This window comes from Acartia tonsa, chromosome 15, assembly GCF_053477335.1.
Source record: "Acartia tonsa isolate MP-2025a chromosome 15, ASM5347733v1, whole genome shotgun sequence".
Taxonomy (NCBI): Eukaryota; Metazoa; Arthropoda; class Copepoda; order Calanoida; family Acartiidae; genus Acartia; species Acartia tonsa.
This window is the reverse complement of record NC_137274.1, coordinates 13,057,066-13,082,606: the sequence shown is the minus strand read 5'-3', so window position 1 is coordinate 13,082,606 and position 25,541 is coordinate 13,057,066. Positions and strand designations below refer to the sequence as shown.

At 37.0% G+C, this 25,541-nt stretch overlaps 2 protein-coding genes across 2 annotated transcripts in view; one reads left to right on the top strand and one right to left on the bottom strand.

The window, feature by feature from the left end:
• Positions 1 to 203: 203 nt before the first annotated feature.
• LOC145306866 (uncharacterized) lies at positions 204 to 24,902 on the bottom strand. The gene is made up of 18 exons (XM_080149203.1): positions 24,795 to 24,902; positions 24,234 to 24,287; positions 14,235 to 14,279; positions 13,442 to 13,513; positions 12,931 to 13,008; positions 11,554 to 11,674; positions 10,354 to 10,461; positions 9,680 to 9,758; positions 8,891 to 8,970; positions 7,552 to 7,669; positions 6,389 to 6,481; positions 5,841 to 5,928; positions 5,334 to 5,376; positions 4,696 to 4,880; positions 3,652 to 3,690; positions 1,500 to 1,559; positions 484 to 921; positions 204 to 275 (listed from the first exon to the last, which is right to left on the bottom strand). Exons 4-17 carry the CDS (start codon positions 13,490 to 13,492, stop codon positions 856 to 858), a joined length of 1,209 nt encoding a protein of 402 aa, XP_080005329.1. The 5' UTR covers positions 13,493 to 13,513; positions 14,235 to 14,279; positions 24,234 to 24,287; positions 24,795 to 24,902; the 3' UTR covers positions 204 to 275; positions 484 to 855.
• The window catches only part of LOC145306867 (transcriptional regulator protein Pur-beta-like), a 54,847-nt gene continuing 42,035 nt past the window's right edge, over positions 12,730 to 25,541 (top strand). Inside the window, exon 1 of the mRNA XM_080149209.1 lies at positions 12,730 to 12,741. The gene's annotated coding sequence lies outside the window, so the exon portion shown is untranslated. The remainder of the gene's footprint in view (positions 12,742 to 25,541) is intronic.

Here is a 25,541-nt window from a genome sequence, read left to right as displayed (position 1 = left end):
TTGTTTACTTGCATTGATCTTTAAAAATCACCAGGTAGAAAAGTTGTAGAAGAGGCCAAGCAAATATTTCCAGCCTTTTTTGGAGCAAATAAACCACTGAACCAATAGAGTTCTCCATAAAGTCCATTTATTTAGTATTCGGATAGTTTTAGGCTATTTTCAGTCCACTCCCTCTCAGTTTAAATACAGTTTTTCCTATGTTATTTTTAGAATAGCGGTTTATTTTCGACTGCCAGATTTCTGAAAATGTTTGCCTGTACTCTTGTACTAGCTGTCTATAAAAAAAATAGGGCTCGGCAGCCGCGCGTCAGCCGCCTGAAAGCCTTTGGGAAATCAACCTTTCACAATTTATAAAAAATAAACTGGAACGCTAAACCTGGACAAATGTGGCAACCCCTCCTTTCATAGCATCCCAAACGGGTTAAATTTAAGGCGTTTGAAGCGCGGCTGCCGAGCCCTGATAAAAAAAGTATAAAGACATACAATATACATTATACATACATGATCATAATAAAAATATCACTGGAATATAAAAAGGTTTAGTACAAAAAAAGTTACTTAAAAAATACTTTATTTTGATTCATAGAAAAATGTCTTTTTTTATGTTTGTTTTACTTAATTTTATACACAGTTAAAAATTGAGAATTATTCAGTTGCATTTTGGGTTCTTTTTTGCATTGATTTTGATTATATAAAATATACATTGATAAAGGCGTTTTTCAAATGGATGAATGAACAAGCAATTAAAAAAAATATTTGAGCTGGATTTTTTGCCTTGGTTGTGAAAATGTGTCGGAGCTCCAATACAATAAAAGTACCCAAAGATGTGGGTATGTCAAAACTTTGGGTACTGGTCTATTTCTTGAGGGGAGCCCCATGGTGTGTTACATGATGACGGCGTAGGTACCATTTATTTTTCACCTGAATAAAACAATGTTAATAATATTTACTAGCGGTTAATAGGCTTCTTGAGGCGACCACAACTTTTAATTTTAGTTTGAAAAAGGAAAGGAAACTAAAAAATTTGGAGAGGGTCTTTTATTTCTAAGGACGATTTCCCTTAGGAGCGTGGTGGAGTTGGGGTTTCCAACAACGACGTTGATTTGATGTTGTTTCTAAAAAGAAATATAAAAAAAATGTTATGGGATTTTTACATTTTTGAGGGTGTGTCTCCCCCCCCCCCCCCTTCCGACTAGAAAATAGCTTAAAACCGCTACAGGATTAGTGGGTATATTTCCTGACGAGTAGAGCCCAATCGGTTTAGCGGTTAACGAGATCTAAAGCGTCAGACTGACAGACAGAAAGACAGACATCGTTCTACTTTAAATTTGGCCCTTTATCGTTTTTAAAAAAATGAATGGCATTTATTAACAAGACAGAAGGACAAAACAATTGTATGCCATCTATCTTTAATAACAACCTAGAAAATCTCTATACTCCTATTAGCGTTACGGACGGACAGAATGAGTTATAGAGTAGCATCAAAAATGAAAAGTTACCTTTTTATTACAAATTTCACATTGCATCTCCCTTCCCACTGTGTGCATGTTCAGAATATGCTGAAACAAAGAGGTAGTTACACGAAATGCATTTGAACTTAATTTAGTGAACCGCATATTTTTTCCTAGCCCTTAATGGATTAAAATATATTTGAAATAATTTTAATTTTCTACCACGTAGTTTTTAAAATATTCAAGATTTGAAAGACGATTTTCAAGTCTTAATATTTTAAAAACTACGTGGTAGAAAATTTAAATTCTTTCAAATATATGCAATATAAATGTAGTTTAAACCATTAACTAGGAAAAAATATGCGGTTCACTAGGTAAATTAAGTTCAAATGTATTTCGTGAAAGTACAAGTTAGTTTTAAATCCTTGAATAAAAGTAACAGGATCTGTGTGTGTCTGTTTGTACCGCTGAACCGATATGGTTCTTCTTTACAATTCTCATAGGTCCTGGGAAGGGTTATGACTATTTTGGAGGAGGGTACCACCACCCTTACAAGAAAAAACTAGTTCTACAAAACCAGCAACGCCAAGCGACCGTTTAGATATTTTTGGTAATAGCTCATGTGTAAAAAATGCTATTTAAATTCAAACTGCGCGGCTTGTGTTAATAGTAAAAAAATGTTATGCATAACGATTGAACCACTAGAGCTCTGTTTTATAGAAATATTAGAAACATTCCTGTGCTAGGTATAGTTTAGGGGCTACGTGGTAAAATGTCCCAAATGACTTAAAACTTGTAAGAAACATTTTTTTAACCTTTCTAACTTTTTTCAACGTTATTCCTTAACTAGAAAAAACACAAAAATTATCTTTATATTTTCTAATACTATAGCTTATGGCGGTTCTAACGATAAGCCTATATTTTTTCTACATTAACACAAGCCGCGCTATTTGAATTTTAAAAGGTACGCAACACCCTTGCGTTTCCTTTTTTTATGAAAAAAATCTTCGAACTGAAAGTGAGGAAAAATTTAAGAGATTTTGTTCTTTTTAATTGGAAGATTTTTTATCTTAGATATGTTTAGGTACAAACTAGTGATGGCAATCCGTCGAATTTTTGGGCCGGATTCGGATTCCGGATTCTTAAAGAATCCGTCAAAAAAGTGGCGGATTCCTTGCGGATTCCAGATTCTAGCAATATTTTAAAAGGATTTTAATTTTTCTAAAATTATGTATGTCCTAAAAATCAATGTTCTTGGTGTTCTCTATAATTCACTTCCGAGAATCGAATCAGATTTTAAAAGATATTATATTTATGATGAAAATCTTTGCCTTCAAAGAGGAGGAGTTGAAAGAAAAAACCCAAGACGCTAATTTTAGCCTACCAAATAAGAATCCGGAATCCGCTATTAAAAAACGGATTCCGGATCCGGATTCCATAATTGGCCAAAAATTGGGCGGATTCCGGATCCGGATTGCCAACCATAGTACAAACATTATTTTTTTTTAATTTTTATAGGATGTTATAATAAACTAACACTAAAGTTGCCAATTTGTATGCTTATTTTCCGTGAAGGTGTTTTAAGACATTAAAACAGGAGTAGAACAAAAACGGCGAAACCGCCGATTTTTTTCTTGTTATTTCTCGCTAATTTGACATTCTTAATTCATTTAAGACAACCTTATTATTTTCTAATAAAGTTAACCTTTTATTATTGTATTAAAACTTGTTCCAAATTAACAAAAATCATCAAATGAAATATAGGGGTACTTTACAAGAAAAAAGTTTGTCTCAAATGGTTCAAAATTGTCTAATTTTGAGTTAGAAAAAAATCGGTGGGGCAGCCACCGTTTTTTTTCTTCATGCAAATCCACGTTTTACCCCATAAAAGCAACTTTAATTCTAAAGTTTATCGTTCTACTCCTGTTTAAAAATCTTAGACCACATACCCTTGCAGAAAATAAGCGCTCTTTATCATAAATCAAAATATTAAGAATTAGTTACTTATCGCACCGTATTATAGACAGTTTTCCGCGGATATTGATTTGAAAAATTCTAAGAGGAGCCGTAGAAAAATGTCTAATACAATACTATACATGATTATTCAGTATGGCTCGAAACCAGTTATAATCCAGCGGATATTAATCTGTTTCAAAGCCAAACTGAAATATATATTATCTCTGAATTTAAGTGCACGCACCTGTTTCAGATTAAACTTGTTGCTGAACATCCTGTTACAATGGATATATAATATTTTGATTAGGGTTGGGTCGGATAACCGATTTGGCCGGTTAACCGGCCGGATATCCGGCCATTTTCAATATCCGGCCGAATACCGGATATTAAAACTATCCGGTTACATGATATCCGGCTGATTTTTGACGCCGGATATCCGGTAATTTTACCAGATATCCGACCGGCACCGGATATCCGGCATTAGAAATCAGCCGGATATCCGGTATTCGGTATCCGGCCAAAAAAGTATCCGGCCCAACCCTAATTTGGATATTGTGCCAGGGGAATTTTTGTCGCAATTTAGGTTGCTACTATAGACCTCTGATATTGGTCAATATGTTCCTTCATGGTATTTTCAGCTTTTGCAACGGCTAACCCAGGTTATGAAAGTTCAAACTGCATAAAAGGAGGGGGTTTTTAATGCAACCATCTTGTAATCAATGTATAAATGGCACTTAGAATTCGAATTTTGATCTGAAATTTTGCATGAGTAATCCTTGGTATGTCTATTTTCCCTAAATCGAACAAAAAGTTGGAAAATTAATGGCTAATGTGCCGGCTCAGCCATTTAACCGCTTTGGTGCTTTTTTAAGGGCAAAATTATCGAAAATAACACCAATAAACTTTAAAAAATTTCTAGTACAAGCTGTTTTACAGCTAGAATCGACTTAAAAAGGCTGGTAAAGGCTATAAAATGACAAGATTATCATTTTTAGACCGAATAATGTAAAATTATTATTCAAAAAGTTGATTCCTCCGTAATTAATAATGAATTTGCCTTGAAAATAGCCAAAAACCGGCTTAACGGCTGAGCCGCCAGCCGCTACTTTTTCCAACTTTTTCTTCGATTTAGGGAAAATAGACCTACCAAGGATTACTCATGCAAAATTTGCAAATATGGTAAAGGGGGGAGGTATCGCTATATTAGCCAGCTGAGAGAAACATATAATCAGGGTATGCAAGAACCTCTCACAATAATAACATATTCTATATATCCATTCCTGTTACAGTGGAGACACATCCGCGGCTGTCTGCTCTTCCAGAGCGGACTGTCCAGCAGTGCGGCCATCTGCTCCGCGCCCAGCAGTGCTCCTGGTCCTCCACCGGAGCTCTGCTCCGCACCCAAAAGTGCAACCGCTCCCCCACCGCAGCTTTGCTCTCCACCCAACAGAGCCGCGGCCGTTGCAGCACAACCTGCACCGACATTCAATATAATTTAGAACAAGATAAGTTTTCATGAAAACTGATGCCTTTTTGAAATGAAAAAAGATGACTGTCCTTTCGTGTAATGACACACACACACCGACAAACTTTTTGGGTACCTATAAAAATTAAGTTCCCAAAATGCCATAAAAATGACGAGCAAACATTGAATTTCTTTAGCGTAATAGGTGAAAACTAGATGCCTTTAAAAAAAAGGCATAAAACCAGCACGTAGCACATCTACTGGTTGTATGTCGGGTTAGGTAAAAGGTTCGAGTCATACCGGGTCATAACTACACATTAAATATGTACAAAGTGCTGCTATGTCATGTGCGCGACATAAATAGTTAGCAAGGGATAATTTAGGTTATTAACATGGACATCAGACAAACCCTAATTATAGAGTAGCAAGCTGCGCTTCTACTCATCAATTATTGTTGTCGCCTGTATTTGTGTCAGATATGCTTGTTCTGGAGCCACAGATGTCCTAATATAAAACCATGATTAAGGGAGAAGTAGTTTGTGCTTGTAGTGCGTAAAATCCGTGAGTTAGCTTCAGTCAAAAGCGATTATTAAGTCTAACTTTCTTAATATTGACAAAACGCATAGTATAATAAAACGCATATTTAATAACCAGCAGACTTAATAATTGCTTTCGACTGAAGCTATCTTAGGTTACTTAGAGGTTAGATGTACCCAGTAAAATACATCCACAATGATGGTAAACAAATAAAGTATCTACCCCTTCTTTAGATTAAGTCGAACTATTGGTTGGATAGTTCGGGCACTAGGTACTTATTTTGAAATAACTAATTACAATTTGTAAATGTACCCAAAGTATTTGAGCCAACAAATAAGATATGTAGATATAAAACTTTGGGTACCAGTGTAATTTAATGTACTCTCCCTCTCTGAAATTCATGCACCAAACAACATGAGCATTGAGCATACCTTATTTGTAGACATTTGAGCTGTGGGTAATAGTTGCTGTTGCTGCTGTTTAAGCTGCTGAAACATAGCTGCCGCAGACAGCAGTGACCTAAAAAAATACAACATTTTGGATAATGAGCTCATTGAAATAGTTTAAAAAGTGGGTAATTTTTTTCGCTTATTTTCCGTAAAATTGTGTGTAATTTTTTAGTCAAATGCGCGTATTAAGAACAGTTTGACTTCATAAGCGCATTTGGCTATAGGCTTACACACAATTCTATGGAAGATACGCAAAAATGACCTTCTTTCTTATCCAAGAAATCATCCTTTTTGGGGAAAGGATTCTAAAGATAACTAAAATTAGGGCCTTTTTTATGGGGGGGGGGGATTTAAGCCCCCTGGGGGGCAAAAGGGGGGCAGGGTTAACTTCTGAAATAAAAGTTTGTTCAGGACCCTAAAAAACTTAAGTCCTAGAAATCTTACACTTTAGGGACGGGGGGGGGGGGGGGCGGCAAAATCGTCCACCCTCCTTCCCCAAAAACAATAGATTTAAATTATATAGGTATTACCTTGTATTATTAGTGTGAGGAGGTTGGATTGAGCTTTTTAAACATTCCACTGAGGATTTTGTTAAATTTATAGCCGTTTCTTCCTCATTTACTATTACACATTAATAAATCAAACATTTTAGAATTGTAATATCAAATTTAAACCATTCATAATGTTTTTATTAAAAATTTGGTAAACCTAATGAATTCATTAAACACCTTAAATATATTTTTCCTTTAAAACCTCTATATTTTTACTTTATTAGTAGTGAATAGAGCATGCCGCTGGAGGCAAGGGGAGTTGATATTCCAATTTAAAATTTAAAAAAATACCTATGGATTGAAAAATATTTTTTCCAGGAGCAATTTCTCTAAGGAGGTAACCTTCATCAAAATAGTTCTAAACCTTTCTTGAACCTACGAGAAACTTCACTGTAAAGGAGAACCATATTGTACCAATGGATCTTGCTATACGTTAAACTAATATGTATGTTTCTCTTTTGCTTCTTATAGATCCTGGGAAGTTTTTAATAATTTAAGCGGAGGGTAACAACAGTCTCCCAAGAGAGAGCAACATCCCAAAAACAATCTTTTAAAACTAAAATTGAAAAGGTAAGTCACTTTCTCCAACAGTCACCCCCCCCCCCCCCTATCTCAAGTTCCTTATAATAAATTTAAAGGATCTCTTTCTGTCTGTACCAAAGTATCTCACTAACCGCTTAAATGATTATAGTTCTCCTTTATAGGGTAGCTTCTTATAGTTCCTTGAAAGGTTTATAGCTATTTTCAGGGAGGGTACCACCACCCTACCAAGATAAATTCCTAGATAAAAAAGTACCTATTCCAGAAAGGGAAAGGTAGGTTGCGGGTAAAATCCGTAAAGGTTGTGTGTTTTAAGTTAAAAACAGTAGTAGAACGATAAAAATTTATATTAACTTTAAAGAAAAAATTTGTTGCCTATGGTTCTTTTCAATATTTAGTGAATATTATCGTTCTACAACTATTTCTAAGCCCTAAAACACACACTTTTACGGATTTTACCCGCAACCTACCTTTCCCTTTCTGTTAAAAACTAAAATTGGAAGTAGGTGGAACACTTCTCCAGCCCAAAGTGCCCCTGGAGGCCTCTAGGGGCGTAACTGTTAAAGCTAAAATACAATGATTAATCTAACTATTGTGTTCCTGTGTGTAACTGGTGGTGTTGGTCCATATTAATAATATCTGTGTCCAAACTCTCCTCTCTTCTCACTTGAACATCATCATCCTTGTTTTTGTGATGCTTGTCACTCAACAGGCCCATTTCTAGAAAAGAGGTTTCAAAACATTTGAAATAAAAATAACCGCTTGATTAGAAGCGGAATATATACATACTAGCGGCTTCACCTTAGCCTCTAGGTAATTCAAGAGGTAATTAAAAAAAAATTAGGTACCCACCTAAAAAAATAAGGGTTTTTTTTGGGGGGGGGGATGTATCCCAATCCCCAAGAAAATAGCCTAAAACCAACACAGAATCAGTAGGTATATATTCCCTGAAGAGTAGAATCCAATCAGTTCAGTTGTTACCGAGATCTTAAGGGACAGACGGACGTACGGACAGATATTATTCTACTTTTTATCATAGATATTTCGCGGGTAAAATGTACGGACTGCTCTAAAATCTAATGTATAACATTAAAAGGTCATAAATGTCAAAACAATTGTTTCAATACTTAAAATATTTAAAGAAATATTGTTTTCTTTAAAATCTGTTTAAAAATATTTATGTAGTAGGGACAGAATCAATTTAGTAGAAAAGATTGGTATTATTCATTATAGGGTTGGCAATCCGTATCCGAATCCGAGATCCGAAATCCGCCCAATTTTGAAATCCGAATCCAAAATCCGTTTTTAATAGCGAATTCGGATTCTTAATTGGTAGGCTAAAATTAAATGTCTTGAGTTTTTTCTTTCAACTACCCCTTTTTGAAGGCAAAAATTATCATCATTATGTATGATAATATATCTTTTAAAATATGGCACGATTCTCGGAAGTACTATGCAGCACTTTAAATTTTTAAAAAGCCTTTTAAAATATGCTAGATTCCGGAATCCGCCAGTTTTTGGACGGATTCTTGTAAGAATCTGAATCCGGTCCAAACATTTGACGGATTGCCATCCCTAATTTATTATTAAAGTCACTCATTAGGCTCATCCCTTATAATAAAGTAACATGATCTCTGTATGTATGTATCAAAGGATCTTGTTAACAGAAAAAAACCTATATGGTTCTCCTTTACAAGTTTGATTCCCTTAGGTCCTAGGAAGGGAAGAAAAAGGCATTTCGTAACACATCATACCAACAACTTTTTTTGAGTCCTTTTGTTAGCTTTATGACTTTTGGAACTTTTATCAAATTTTTTGTTTGGTTCATTAAGGTCAGTGTTCAAACGTTTCAACCACTCATTAAATTGTAATCTACATAAGAGGTAGTACCGTAGTTTTGAGTATCATTATTTGGGATCCCTTAAGATCCCTGCTCTCTACCTATTTGTTGTGAGTTGTGGGTGCGGACTGAATTCTCCTTCTCTGAGCTTGTCTCAATCAATATATCTTCCTCGCCAGAACTAAAAATAAACAAGGATGACAACATACATAAAAGCGAAGCTATGAAACGGTTGGACAAACGAACATTAACTCTTGTAGAGTGTCAGAACTGAAAAAATGTATAAGTTTTGATTTGATTAGGATTTGATTATAGAGATGCTTAGCTTATGATATAGTAATTTGTTGTCCAAAAATCAGAAGTGGATTATTTAAAAAATTAAATTCGGCTATGATCGCCAAATCACAAAATATTATTTCCATAAAAGCGAATCTCTACAATTTGAAGGAAGGACAAGCAAACAATTTTAGATTTAGATTTTAGAGCTTCGCTTTATTGTTTTCCTTATTTTTTTAAAAATAGTATCAACTGTTTTGTTAAGTTCAAACTGCATAGAATATGATCAAATAATAAGTCAGATTACAAAATTCTATAATTAAAATCATAAAAGGGTTAGACATAACCATGAGATTTTAGTTATTTTTTGTAGGTTTTTACAAAAACAATGTGATTTGGCGACCCTCACCGATTTAGCGACTATAATTTTTTTTTAAGAATCCACCTCTGAACTACAAAACAAGCAATCACTTATTTAGACCATTAGGAACATAGTGAAGATAAAATCCTACCAAAATAACCTTTTAGAGTACCCAAAATAACCTTGCAGAGTACCCAAAATAGCCTTGCAGAGTACCCAAAATAACCTTGCAGAGTACCCAAAATAGCCTCACCTGAAAGCTGATCTTGCGGGTGATGATGACGACATATATGATCCCAGCTTGCGAGGAACTGTCTTTCGTCTTTTTGAGGCTGCAATTTGGGTATGCAATCATTAACAAGGTTTAGGGTTGGGCCGGATATCCGGCTGATTTCGGGTATTGTTCCTCTCTTGACAACGCCTCTAAAGGGGGGTTTCGTCGTATTTTCTAAACAGCTTTTGATAGGTTATTTTAGGTTGAATAAGTTAGGTTATGTGATAATCGCGCAGGGTTAGGCAATTGGCCCGCAGAGTTAGAGCACTACTGAAAAGCTACAATTGAAAATACAACGAAACGCCCCTTAAAAGTCGTTGGCACGAAAGGGACTATTATACCCCTGATTTCTAATGCCAGATAATCGGATATAATGTAGTAGCAAAAACAACTCATGGATGGGAATACAGGACCAGGAGATTTAGAAAGCATTTTTTAACATAGAGAATAGAAATATATTGGAGAAGAAAAAAATGAAACCATTCTTACATATTTTTATATTTAGTAATATTTACTTATATTTTGTAATCAACCGACTAATAACATTAATCTACAGATGGCTAAATTTTGTTTATCTTTACATTATTGAGGAGAAATATGAATCTATCCTCATTGTCTTATCCCTTAATATCCCTGTTTTTAATGATTAATGCCTGTGTTGGGTTGTGAGGGGTTTGAGTCCTCCATGAGAGGGGCAGCAGTGATAATATCTCCTCCTGTTGTAGTTGTGGCTGCGGCTATAGCCAATAAGCTCAGATCACCTTAACAGAATTTTTTTTTCACATCACCCTTAGGAGGATGTGCATAAGAATGGTTTGGCGAGAAATGTAAAAAAAAAAAAATTTGGCGGCGGCGGAAAACAGCGGCAGCGGCGGTCACCGATAATTTTAGAAGTAACTTTGGCCCTGTAGTAGCTTAAATCCGAAGTTAGCACAATTTTGGGCAAAGGGTTCTAGAGTAACCCCTCCCTCCCTTCCCAAACCATTCTTATGCACATCCTCCTTTAACTTATTCAGTTTTACAACCCCTCCTTGTCTGTTTTAGGGTACATGATTAATTCAGCATGGCCGAGAACCGGTTTTAATCCAGCGGATATTTATCGGTTTCGAAGCCATACTGGAAACAGTTTTCTCGTATTCATTCGAATCCGGTGGAAAGGAACCGGTTCTCATCCATACGAAAAAACTATGTCTAGCATCGTATTATATCCAGCTTTCTAGGGGCGTCGTAGCTCAGTGGTAGCGCACTGAGTTACGGTGATGAGAGTTTGAGTTCTAGTCCCAATGTGGCAACTCGAATTTCTCAGTTGAATACATTCACGCAACTTCCCCTGGTTGTGTAAGAAGGGGATTATTGAGTAAGTTTGGATACTTAATAGTCACGTACATAATATCAGTACTACCCTTATCCCAAGCTCCTCTGCGGAGAGCGTCATTCACTACGGTGACTTAATTTGGGACACCTGCCATACTCGGCGAGGGTGAGGTAATAATGAGTAGCTCTCATGAGATAGCGGGTCAAGTCATAATGTGCTTGAACGTGGAGCTTGAAAGCCCTAGTTGCTATACAAAAGTGTCTCAGCCTACTCCATGACTACTTAGGTCCAAACCCTAAGAGACTATGGCTAATCAATCAATCAATCAACGAATATAAAAATGTACAATCATAAGATTAAAACAAGTTTTTTAGCCCCGAGGTGCCGTACATTCTATATCGGCGGAAAGCCGTTTATAATACGATGAAAGAAATAACTATTCTCTTTCTACATTACATGACAATCAGTCTTTTTTCACATTTTTGCAATCATCCTACTTATGAATGTTGTCATCCTTGTTTAAATAAACCCATCTTACCATTAATAAGGTTGTTATTTGAGATAGAGTTGTTCCTTGTTAGACTCGAAGATTTCTCCTCCCGCCCCAAATTTCCGGCAGTTGGAAACAGGTTTTCATTTGGCTCATGTTTCAGCTCCGTCTAAAATTAATGGGGGTTAAGTTTTTGTGTTTCGTTTGTTTGTCCGTTCAGATCTCGCTAAGGGGGGGGGGGGGAAGTTCTGACACATTTGCGTAAACCTGGTGTATAGGCTTTATCTTTGGACTGAGAGGATAGGTTATTAGGGATAAAAACATTCTTATATGATGAATTTCCCCCAGATTTAAGATTTTTTGGATAGGCCTCCAACAATTATGAAACAAAATATGCTTCTTTTTGATTGTTATTCACACATTTGAAGAAAAAACATACATATTTTGTCTCATAAGCTGACATCTAACCTGGAGCTCCGGAACCTGGAGGCCTGTCTAAAAAATCTTAAATCTGGGGGAAATTCATCATATAAGAATGTTTTATCCCTAATAACATATCCTCTCAGTCCAAAGATAAAGCCTATACACCAGGTTTACGCAAATGTGTCAGAACTTACCCCCCCCCCCTTACTGAACGGATGGAGGATTAGGTACATTTTCAGGAAAGCTTCACATAGGTCTCGTAAAAGATAGTTTATTTAATCATTAGAGTAAAACTCTAGGGGTAGAAAAGATTAAATACCTGTATTTTCCTATCGCAATGACCTTGTGCCGACTCTCAATTTGGTTTTCGAAAATCAACCAATGGTAATGGAAATATTAACACAGCCAAGTAGCAGAAAACAATTTGCTGGCAAAAGAAAAAGGTCATTGAAAAAGTTGAGATAGTTATCTATAATACAAAGTAGAACGATGTCTGTCTATCCGTCCGTCCGTCTGTCCCTTGAGATCCCGGTAACCACTGAACCGATCGAATTCTACTCTTCAGGAAATATACCTACTGGACATGTGGTGGTTTTAGGCTATTTTCTTGAAGGGTGAGAAAACCCAAACCCACACCCCCCCCCCCCCAATTTTTTTACGAATTTTGCGAATTCGCGATTTATTCGCAATTTTTTTGGCTGGGAGGTAATAGAAGATGTAAAGCCCCTAGAGGCTAGGGGCGAAGCCGATAGTCTGTATATATACATACATCTATACTATAGATCTGTTAATTAATTTATTTTAAGAGGAGAGTACCCCAACAGTAACACCCATACGAAGGGTCAGAGCTAGGCGTCGAAAACAATATCCTCCCCCCATAGAAAAAAATTATCCCCCATTTTTAAAAAATTTTCTTTTTAAAATTAAAATTTAAAGTGGTGGAGAGGGGTTGACTTCACTCCCCTCAAGTGCCCCTAGAGGCCTTTAGTTTATAAAAAATACCTTGACTTGAGATTGGTGGGGATTCAAAGCATCCACAATTCCTTTAATTTTGAAAGCCTCAGCCGACCTTAAAAACTCCTGACAAACATAAAAAAAATATTCATTAAAATTCGCGATTTAAAAGTAACAGGATGTCCGTCCATCCTCCAAAATGAAACTACGATTTCTATATTGTATCTAACTATTACAGGAATCATCATACAAAGTTTGAAAATAATAGGACAATTTTGACATGCTCATAAGATTTATTCCGATCAGACATAAGGACGAATGTACTTTCGCTTAAAAGTAGAAAATACAGGGGCTGCTTATTACACTTTACACTATTACCCAACGTTTTATGATATAGATGGATTAACTATTTTGGAGACTTACATCAAATTTTGAATTGAATTTGAGTGTCCAAACGTCCTTCAACCACTAATTGTAATCTACAGAAGGGGTAATTTTGAGTATCATTTTTGGGGATGTACACCAATTTATCGGCCATTGTCTTATCCCTGGAGCCTACCTGTAATTTATTGTGAGGTACAGACACGTTGCCATGGTAGATGTACGTCATTATGGCCTCCAGGATGTCAACCTAACAAAACAAATGGGTACTCAAATGGTTACTTGATTGTACAGTTCCTAGTATCCTACCTAGGGTGCAGTGTACTATTTTATTCTTTAGTGTAACGAATGGAAAAAGAAGGAAAAGAAAATGGAATGAAAAGGGAAAAAGAAGTGGAAGAGAAGGAAAAGAAAAGGCAATGGAAAGGGAAAAAGAAGGGAAAGGGAAGGGAAAGAAAAGGGAAAGAAAAGGGAATGAGAAGATAATAAGAGAAAGAAAAGATAATGGAAAGGGAAGGGAAAGAGAAGGAAAATAAAGGGAAAGAGAAGCGAAATATAAGGAAATGGAAAGGGAATAAGAAGGGTAAGAGAAGGAAAGAAAAGGGAAAGAAAAGATGATGGAAAGGAAAGGGAAAGAAAAAGGAATGAAAATGGCAAAACCCGCTACTTTGTTTTCTTTCCATGATTCGTAGTTTTTTGAAACAGACTATCTGGGATTATTTCATATTATGATTCAGATATATCGTTATTTTATTTGTTGGCTCAACAACTTTTGGATCTTTAACTGAATTTTGATTGATTGGTTCATTAAGTTTGGTGTCCAAATGTTTCAACCTCCAATTGTAATATACAGAAGGGATAATTTTGTGTATTATCATCATCATTGGGCTAAAAAAAACAGTAATAATCTTACAATTTTAAAATTATTATCCGCGGAAAGCTGTCTATAATACGATGCGATGATGCTATACCTGTATGTCATTGAGTATCAGGACTGGATGTCCGCAGGGGTTCTCCTGAAAAAAAACAAGTTTTAAAGGCTTTGGACTTTCTTAATTTTCCAGGGTTGTATATTTTGCATGGGATCCCAGGGAGTAAGGGAGGGGACAATGGATCAAATATTCAATTTTTAAGAGTCTCAGACTTTGGGTACTGACTTAAAGGGATTGTGCACGAATACAGCAGATTCTGACTGACTTTGGGTACTAGCTCATCAATGCCCCGCTAACTAGCTGAGTTAGTTTTGAATATGCAGACAGAAAATTTGTTATTGATGGCTGGTTTTAACAAAATTTTTTCTCAAGAAAATGTCATTTCATTTATAGAAACTCGACTGTGATATTTATGTATTAAACAATCTAAGAACCGCTTGAATTTAGGTGTCAGTTAAAAATATATGAGAAGGGTTGACGTAGTTCTAAACAAGATTTTTCTAGTGATTAATTACAGAATATTTACTACATTGCGATGTATTGGTAATTTAACTTTCGAGTAAATAATTTTTTTCTTAGAACTAATTTTGTTCTAAATTAGATTACCATGACCCCTTTACAATTTTGGTCAAATTTTCTTGATAAATCTGGTTTTCATTGCTTTTCAGCGAACCCTCTTAAATTGAATTAATTGCCCATTGTCCCCTCCCTTACTCCCTGATGGGATCCCCAATACAATGGAAATACTGTACTATATGTACATTATAAATCTTCTTATTTTAGATGACCAGAGGCACACCCATGAGAAGCAAAGCAAGCCCAAATAAATTGTTTCATTCCTGAGCATACCCCCCCTAAAATTTTTCCCAAATACTGAAAGTCTTGTACTTTCAGATAACACAAAATGACAGAATCTTAAAGCTCAGGATTGGAACAGTTTTTTTTCACATCTTTTTCCTACACTTTTGTATCTATTTAAGAACACAATGAGTAGATAGTTGTGAAGCTACCTTACAAGGGCTTTGAGACAGTCGGATGAATTATCTGATTATTGAGGTGAGACATTATCAGGAAATATTTATCCCTGACAGTGAAAAAAAACTGACCTATGGTAGAGAACATACTACCTATAGTTAGTTATAAAGTCTTTCAGGAACCCTTGAAAGACACCTGTAACTGAATGTTGACATTTAACAGCATTAGGTTATAGTAAATATTATAGTTTGTTTACAAGCATTACCTCAGGAGTTTGGAATCGGATCAAGATTCTAAATTTGCTGTACACAGCTATAATCAAATGAGGGAGGTCTGGACTACTAAACAGTCAGAACCATCTCAACAAGCATGCACAGACACCCGTGCTCGCAAGCGATCTGTTAACAAACAACTAGAGTTTAGCAGATGTAAGTTAAGACGAGGAGTTCCTGTAAATAAGAACTCCCGACCTCTCAGACGGACATTGTCTGAATCTGAAGTTTTTGCAGGCGAACCAAGCCAGCTAACTGATTATTTTCTTCATAATTATGAAGAAACTGAATCTGGACCAGTAACTAGGTCCAGAAAGCGAACTTTACACCCACCATTGGACTTCTCTAGAGTAAAACTAAAGAGAAGTGTATCACTAGGCAGTGTCAGAACCAATGACACTAATCTGGCTAATATTGATGGCCAGGAACTAGTACCAGAACAACCATTAAGTGCTAGTACATCATTTGGATCACAGCTCCAGTTTGAGGCTGATAATCTTGATCATCTATCTGATACTGATGATAGGGAGGATCTAGATTGGGATCCATTTTCCCCCAACCTTACTTACAGTAACGTACCATCTATTGTTGACTCTGTTTTTGAGGACGCATTAGACTTAACTGAAAGAGGTCAAGACGACGACCTTCCTGGAAGCCTACCCAGAGCTTCCACTAGTACCCATAATATTTCTGTTGGATCCTTGAGTGATATTTCTACAATGGCTTCAAGGGATCCCAGAGAACTAATGCTTGAATGTGATGATGCACTCACTTTAGATGAATATTGTGAAGTTTTCGTTGCAGACCTTCAAAGTCGGACCCCTGACTTTCTTAATAGTCAGATTAAAGATATTGACCTGGCTATAAAAAGGGTTGGATCTAACCTGAATTTTTTCAGAAGATTTCCAAATCCTGAATTTACACCTGATGATGTAGATAAAGGAAAGGCGCTAGTAAAACGCCTTATGGATAAAAGCCTTGCTATTCAAGCTCATTTGAGCAAACCTGCTAACTCAGAAAAAATCTCTGAGGAGTTAGCTGTTGGAATCGAACAAATTGAAATTCCAAAATCTGCAGAAGATCAACAATCTGCTGGTAATAGCAATGACAATGGTCAGATTGGAAATAATCAAGGCATAGGATCAGTACCTGCCTTGCCACCAACTGTCCCAAGTCATCCACCTTTGGCTCTCAGACCCACAGACAGCCAAACCAATCATTTGACTCTAGCAATTAAAAAGGCTAGAGTTCATCAAAGACGAGATCCTATTCTAGTAGAAATAGCAGATCTTGGAGATTCTCTTGCTGAGTTGATTGCAGTAGATTGCAATCAACTTGGCAAATTTAACAAAGTTCACAACAGGTTTAAGGAACTTCTTGATAAGAGCCTAAGAGCTTTGAAAAAAGCTCGCGACCTGTGTGATGATGCTATGGCATGTGAGTTAGCAAAGGATGCTCATAATCTTAATGAAGCATCCACTCAACTTGAAAGTTTAATTTATGAATGTGAGGGCCATGTTGACAACCAAAAAGAAAGACATGGATTCTCGCATGGTAATATGCCTTCAAAGGACAAGATGGCTACCTTACCATTACCCAATTTTTCTGGGGGAAAGGATGATGCTCTTAACTTCTATACTTTCAAAGAGAAGTTCGAAGCACATATAGACTCACTTCCCTCCCTTGCTAACTGTGAGATTTTGTCAATCCTTAAAGAGAAATGTCTACAAGGAGTTGCAGCAAAAATGGTTTCTTCTGAGAAGACAACTGTTGCTGTAATGGACAAACTTGCAAGCTTTTATGGCAGTAAAGACCTTATTCTTGCCAGAAAGAAAAAGCAAATTCTTGAACTAGGGCGCTGTCCAACCTCAGGTTGGGAGCAACAATTAAATTGGTTGGTTGAGGTGCGATCCCAGCTTGGATCATTCCAAGATTTTGCTATAGAATTTAAAGCCGAGAGTCTGTTGTATGGTAAAATTGATCTTGCCAATGCTGTATCAGGACTATTGATAAAAAAGCATTTTGAAGAGATCACCAGAACTTTCAGATCCCAAGTAAGTATGGGACTCTCAGATGGTGAGTTGTGCTATAATGCTTTGATGTGGTATTTAGATGAAGAAATTCATCAGCTATCATATTGGCTTGCACACAGCGAAAGTAGATCTGTGCTGCAGTCAGCCCAACCCCAAATCCAATCTAATAATAATGGAATTAGGGGGGCCAGGAACCCACCTAAGGCCCAAGGTGCTACATATGTTTCTACAGAAACATCTGCACCATCAAATAGTACTCAAATATCAAATATGGGTACCCCAACCCCAGCCCTATTATACACAGGGGCTGGCAAGAAACCAACTCCCATGAAATGCAACTTATGTCATGGGAGACATACTCACATGTACAATTGTGAGCAATACATTCAAGCTCCTATTAAGGATAGGAAAAAGCTTAATGTATCAACTAAGAGCTGCTACAGGTGCTTGCGACTGAATGCACAAGTAGAGTTTACTTCAATTGAAGAATGGTGGACCAAACACAAGAATGATTGCAGAACCAACTTTACCTGTAAAGTTGGGAAATGTCAGTATTCTGTCCATAGAATGCAAAAACATATTCTTGTGTGCGCTACTCATGGTGATGCTAATGCTGAGAGGATGAATGAGTTCAAAAATTCACTTCCAGTTGGTCAAATACCCAACACCTCTCAAATAAATTATCTTAATGGACCTACTCTAACTGATAACGAAACAGTTAATGCATTAGTTCCATCTGAAGATGGTACTTTTCCAGATGTAGGAACACCTGCCATATTTATGTGCCAGAAAATAAAGGCACTAGATGGCTCCCACATATTTGTCTTCTTTGACAGTGGCTGTGGTGCCGCAGCTATATCTACACAGGCTGCCTCCAAAGTAGGCAGCACAGTGTTTCGCCCTGGCCCTACTTCTATGAATGTAGCAGGGGGTAATACCATAATGTTACCACATGGTAGTGATAAATTCTACCTGCCTATGACAGAATCCCAGGTCAAGGCCACAATCATTGCTACCAAGATGGATCGCCTTACTGCACCATTTCCTGTCTGGGAATTGCAAGAGGCCTATCAAGATCTTGTCCACCACTACAAGGGCAATGAAATCTTACCTACAGTACCCAGCAATATAGGGGGCTGTGAGGTTGATATCATATTAGGTATCAAATATAATACCTATTATCCATACTTGGTATGCACACTACCCTGTGGGTTATCACTCTATCATAGTCCATTTGATGGAGTTGATGGCCATGCAGGTGTTCTTGGAGGACCCCATCACTCTTGGGCAAAAGCCAAGGAAACTGTGTCCTTTATAGGTACAGCCTCGTTCTTTACCAATGAACTTAAGGCTTACAGATATATTAACAACTCATTGCTTGAATCCGGAAAGTCTTGGATTGCTGCTAATGAGGATGAGTCTTGGGTAAATATAGACTCAAATGAGTTGGTTTACAGCAATGAAGAACCTGTAAAACTCAACAAGGATTATGACCTTCAAGATCTCAGTGCCAAGAAAAAGCTCAAACGTTACCTTGAAATTGAGCTGCTTGGTACAGAGGCCTCATACAGGTGTATATCTTGTAGAGGATGTGTGGATTGCAAGCATGGAGACAAGCTTGAAGCCAGAGTCAGAAGATGCTCTTATACAGTCAAAGACCCATTATGACATTGAAAGGAAGAAAATAACTGCTTCCCTTCCATTCACCTCAGATCCTACAAAGGATTTAGCCCCGAACAGGCATATTGCTCTGAAAATCCTGAAAGGGCAAATGAAAAAGCTAGCTAAAGACCCAGAAGCTAAAGCTCAAGTCATAGCCAGCCATGAAAAACTTGCTAGTCATGGATACAGTTGCAATGTTACAGATTAGGGTGGTTTTTGATGCATCATCCCGAACAGCAACTGGAAAATCTTTGAATGATGTCCTTGCTAAGGGATCAAATAAGTTGGAAAAGATTCTAGATCTCAACTTAAACTTTAGATCTGGCCCATATGCTTTCTGTAGTGATATTCAGATGGCCTACAACCAGATTGCGCTGAACCCAGAACATTACAGGTGGCAGCGATACCTCTGGTATAAGGACCTTGATCCAGATGGTCCTATTGAAGAGAGGGTTATTTTGACAGCCATTTATGGTGTCACTTCATCTGGAAACCAGACCTATGAAGGTATCCAGAAACTTGCAGATCATGTGATCAAGAATCACCCTTAACATGCTAAGGGTGCAACCACATTAAAGAACAAAACATATGTGGATGATACAAATGATACTGCTTCATCAAATGAAGAACTTGATGAGATTATTGGTGGTCAGGTCTTCACTCTTAAAGAGGGTGGAATGGCTGCTAAATCATACACTAGAACTGGAGTTCCTCCAGATGAAAGTGTTTCCAAGGATGGAGAAACAGTATCCTTTCTTGGCTATCGATGGAATCCTGTCAAGGATTGCCTTATGTTAGATGCCAAAGAACTCTATTTTGGCAAATTCAAAAGAGGCAAGCGCCCATTGCCAGTCCAAGGCAATCTTAAAGATGCACTTGCATTGACTTTTACTAAGAGAACCCTTCTTAGTAAAATGGGTGGCAACTTTGACCCGATTGGGTTAATTACACCCTGTTCAGATAAATTTAAATATGATTTTCATGCAATACTCCATGAAGGTAAAGGTTGGGATGATTTGTTACCAGAGAAGTATCTAGATGTTTGGGTTGACAACATTAACATGATGGTCCAAGTCACTGATATCAAGTTTCCAAGAGCAGTCATGCCCAAAGATGCCTTAGAACCCATAGACCTCTTTGTTAGCATGGATGCTAGTCAGCATCTTGCTATAGTTTGTGTTCATGCCAGAACTGAAAATAAGCATGGACAGGTATGTGTCAGGTTAGTTGCTGGCAAGTCTAAAATTGTCAGTGGCTCCACTATACCTAGAGCTGAGCTAAAAGCTGCTGTAGCTGGTGTTACCCTGGCTGACACAGTTATCAAAAATTTAAAAGGCAAAGTGCGAAAAGTCACTTATGTTACAGACTCCTCTGTTGTTCTGTCCTGGATCAGTCAGGACACTAGACCAATGTCACTTGGCATCAGAAGCTCTGTTATAGAAATCAGACGTTTTTCTGAAGTAGAACAATGGAGACACATACCATCAGCAGAAAACATTGCTGATTTAGGCTCCAGGATGAATGCATCTGTGAAAGACATCGATGAACATTCAGAATGGCAGAATGGTAAGAGATGGATGTACTTAAAGTATGAGGACATGCCACTCAAAAGAATATCTCAGATAAACTTGGATAAGGAAGCTGAAGTTGCTGTCAGCAAAGAGATATCAGTGAACTATACTGATCCCATACCAGGTAAGTCTCAAATTGAGGAAAGGAAGGTATACAGTAAGTATCTTTACCTACCTACAGCCTTACCATGGTGCAAGGCTGTTAGAGTCATTGCAATCTGCAACAGATTTTGCAAATATGATTTTAAATCCAGGCTTAAAGCTGACCAGCGAGTTACTCGTAGTAGCAAGACCAAAGCTGCTGAAAAAGCCATGTCACTTGCTCTCACATTTACACATGATGAGTTAGCAGAAGCGGAAGATTACTTCTTTAAGAAAGCAACAAAAGAAGTATATCGCTTTAGCAATCCCAGGGAGTACAAAAATAATTCCTTAGTTAAGAAAGGGATATTGCTGTATTCTGGAAGAATTTTGGAAGGACAAGCTATCAATGATGTTGAAAAGATCATGTCTGACATAAGACCACTTAGTTTTGTCAGACCAATCATTGATAGGTATTCACCTGTGGCATACAGTATCATGTTATATGCTCACAATGAACTTGTTCACCACAGAAACACAAATGCCACATTGAATGAGTCTCGGAATATTGCCTTTATATTAGGAGGCAGAGACTTGGCAAAGGAAGTAAGAGCAGCTTGTGTGCATTGCCGCAGGTACAAAGCTCGCCTTCTTGAAGCTGAAATGGCACCAGTCCATGAAAATCGACTGACCATAGCACCACCATTTTACTTTACACAGGTGGATCTTATGGGCCCATTTACAGCAATCTGTGAACACAATCACAGATCATCAGTCAAAATATGGGGCATGGTAGCTAGAGATCCATCATCTGGTGCTATAGCTGCCCATGTAATGACTAAATATAGTACTGAAGCCTTTCTACAAGCCTTCATGTGATTGACACATCGCTATGGAGTACCTGCTATAGTTTTTTCTGACCCAGGATCCCAGTTGGTCAAAGCAGGCAAAGATACTAAGTTGTCTTATGCTGACATCACTCGTACCCTTAATGGTAAATTTGATGTCACTTTTGACCATGCAGTAAGTCCTACTGCTACCCCTAACTTTCAAGGATGTGTTGAAAGAAACATTAAAGAGATTAAAAATTTTTTTCACCAAACCTATAGTGGTTTAAAATTGGATGTTGTTTCATATGAAACAGCATTTAGTTATTGTGCAAATAAGCTCAACAACATACCTCTATGCCTTTCATCTAAAACAGATGATTTAGGACATGTTGACCTGATAAGTCCTAACAGACTTATAATGGGGCGCAACAACCGTAGAGCCCCTACTGGGCCAGCATCACTAGCCCAACCAGGTAGACTGTTAAAACAGATCCAGTTAATGACAGAATCCTGGTGGAAAGTCTGGCGAACTGAACATATAATGAATTATGTTCCTAGACCTTCCAGGTTCAACAGAACAACAGTTCAACCAGAAGAAGGTGATATTGTAATCTTTAAGAAAGATCAGGAAGAACTAAGTTCTGATCATATTTGGCGTATTGGACGTGTAACTGAATGTTTAGTGTCTAAAGACAACATTGTTCGCACTGTCCGCATCCAGTATAGAACAGACTGGAAAAATAAGTTCCGTGAAACCACTAGAGGAACTAGGAGTATCGCCAAACTATTTGCTGAAGATGAGATCCCTTTCATTGATCAGCTAAATGAGAGTAGCCTTCATGCTAACGCTCTCTATTTCAACTATCTGAAGACCAATCAGAAAGTTCATGATTTTAGGCACAATGAAGCCTACCCATTCATTCTACCCTTACCATGGGAAGAAGACTAATTATGATTGTATGATTCACGTACATAACCTTTAAAACATAAAAACAAAACAAAAAAATACCAAAATACTAAAAAAAAAAACAAATATTTAACATTGTATTATTATATGTTTATCAATTGTGGTAAAATATTATACAATAAAAATTTAAAAATATATTTATTATTATTTGTTATATTTCAGCTTGCAATCATGGGAGTACCTACTGGTCATTTCTCCCGCCCCCCCCAGTGTACTATATGTACATTATAAATCTTCTTATTCTAGATGACCAGAGGCACACCCATGAGAAGCAAAGCAAGCCTAAATAAATTGTTTCATTCCTGAGCATACCCCCCCTAAAATTTTTCCCAAATACTGAAAGTCTTGTACTTTCAGATAACACAAAATGACAGAATCTTAAAGCTCAGGATTGGAACAGTTTTTTTTCACATCTTTTTCCTACACTTTTGTATCTATTTAAGAACACAATGAGTAGATAGTTGTGAAGCTACCTTACAAGGGCTTTGAGACAGTCGGATGAATTATCTGATTATTGAGGTGAGACATTATCAGGAAATATTTATCCCTGACAAATACAAATGATGTTAGAGGAAAAAAGAAAAAAAAAATACCTAAGGAGTACTGAAATTTTTTTGTCCCTCATCGACGAAAAACTACAAAAATACCTATATAGAAGGGGTAGAAAAAAGAATAAATTAACTTTTAACCCTTCCCTTGGGGAAAAAAGATAAAACAGAATATACAATACACCCTTAAGAATTTGTTAGCTGTTATTCAAGATAGTCTCTTTTTAATTTTATATTTACTAGCGGCTTCGCCCCTAGCCTCTAGGGGCTTTGCCCTAAGAGATGATAAAAAAAAGTTGAGGTGTAATTCGTAAAAAAAAAAATTAGAATGACCAAGGAAATCTTCTGCAAAAAAAAATTGGGGGGGGATTTATTGTTTTTTGGGGGGTTTGGGGTGTCCCACCCCCCAAGAAAATCGACTAAAACCACCACAGGACCAGTAGGTATATTCCCTGAAGAGTAGAATCCGATCGGTTCAGTGGTTACCGAGATCTTAAGCTTTAGACGGACGGAGGCACGGACAGACGGACAGACAAACGGACAGACATCAAGCTACTTTGTATTATAGACTAGCGGCTTCGCCCCTAGCCTCTAGGGGCTTTGCCCCAAGAGGTTTGATCAACCTAATTTTTCGTATTTTAGATTTAAAAAGAAAAAGTAAAAAAAAATTTTTTTTTTGGGGGGGTATTTTTAATTTTTTTTGGGGGTTGGGGGTGTCCCACCCTCCAAGAAAACAGCTTAAAACCATCACAGGACCAGTAGGTATATTCCCTGAAGAGTAGAGCCCAATCGGTTCAGTGGTTACTGAGATCTTAAGCTTCAGACGGACAGACAGACGGACAGACAGACATCGTTCTACTTTGTATTATAGATATACCAGTTAGACAGGGTGGGGAGGGGGTCAGGAAGTTGCAAAATAATAACTGAAGACAGTTTTTTTATAGCAAAACCAATTCTGACTACCTAGCAATCTCCGAGATATTTAGCTTCAATAAAAAAAAACCTTACTACCAAATTAGTTCAGTGGTTAATGAGATCCTTAGCTACTTATACCCTTAGACAGACAGACATCCTGTTACTTTTATAATGACAAGTTTACCTTTAAAATCCTTCTGAAGTAAGAACTACCAGCAGACAAAATTACTTTGTGACCCTGAAAACAAAATTATATAATAGTTAGGTAGATATCATATAGGAAAGAGATGGTTTTAGGCTAAGGGAAAGAGATGGAAAAGGGAATAGATAAAAAAAAGGGAAGAGGAGAAAAGGGGAAAAAAAAGAATAGGGAAGGGAAAGGGAAGAGAAAGTGAAGGAAAAGACTAGGGAATGGGAAGAGATTGGAAAGATAAGGGAAATATAAAGGAAAGAGAACGGAAGGAGAAGAGAAGAGAAGGGAAAACGAAGGAAAGAGAAGGGAAAAAGGAGCACAGAATGGAAAGAGAAGGGAAAAAGATAAAAATGGGAAGAGGAGAGAAGGGATAGAATATGGAAAGAGAAGGGAAAAAAGAAAAGGGAAGAGATAGTGAAGAGAAAGTGAAGAAAAAGAGGAGGGAAAGGAAAGAGAAGGGGAAATGAAGAGAAAGGAAATAGAAGTGAAAGAGAACGAAATAGAAGTGAAAAAAAAGGAAAGAGAGTGAAGGGAAAAATTATGAAAGTTTACCTTGAAAGTCTTTCCATCACAGGAGAGGGTGACATCAACAAAGTCCTCCACAGACTTTAGATCTTCTAAGGAGTTTATAATGTTGGAATGAAAGCCTTGCCACTGTACACAATATTGTTTAGTTTAAGTAGTGACGCATAATGTAGCGTGTTGTCTTTGAGTTGGCTATAAGGTTCGCATGCATGGAGATGAGACACATCTGTGGTTTAGTAAAGTGATGCTTTGTTGTCTACTAGCGGTTGTGCCCCTGGCATCTAGGGGCTCTATATTCGAAGGGCAAAAAAACAGCCTAAAACCATACCCAGACTTTTTTTTTCAAAAAATAAATAGCCTAAAACCATTTCAGAGACTATATGTGGCTTCACTATAAAAAAGAACCATATCGGTTCAGCGGTTAGCGAGATCCTTTGCTACAGACAAACAAAGCTTATTACTTTCTATTATAGGATAATGTTCTCATGTAAAGGAATGCGATACATTGTTTGTATTGCATTGTATTGATGTTGTGATGTAGTAAAGTGTTTTTTTTGTTGATGATTATAGTGATTTCATGTTAAGGGATGAAATACTACTATTACCTATAGTGTAGTAAAGTGTGGTATTGTTTTGAGTTGACTATATGTAGAAGAATTAGGTATGAGATTAAAGAGATACAGCTGTATGTTGATATGATGACTATAGTGTTCCTAAAGGTTTTTGTTTTTAAATTTGTTACTTTTCTTTAGTGTTCTCATGTAAAGAAAAGAG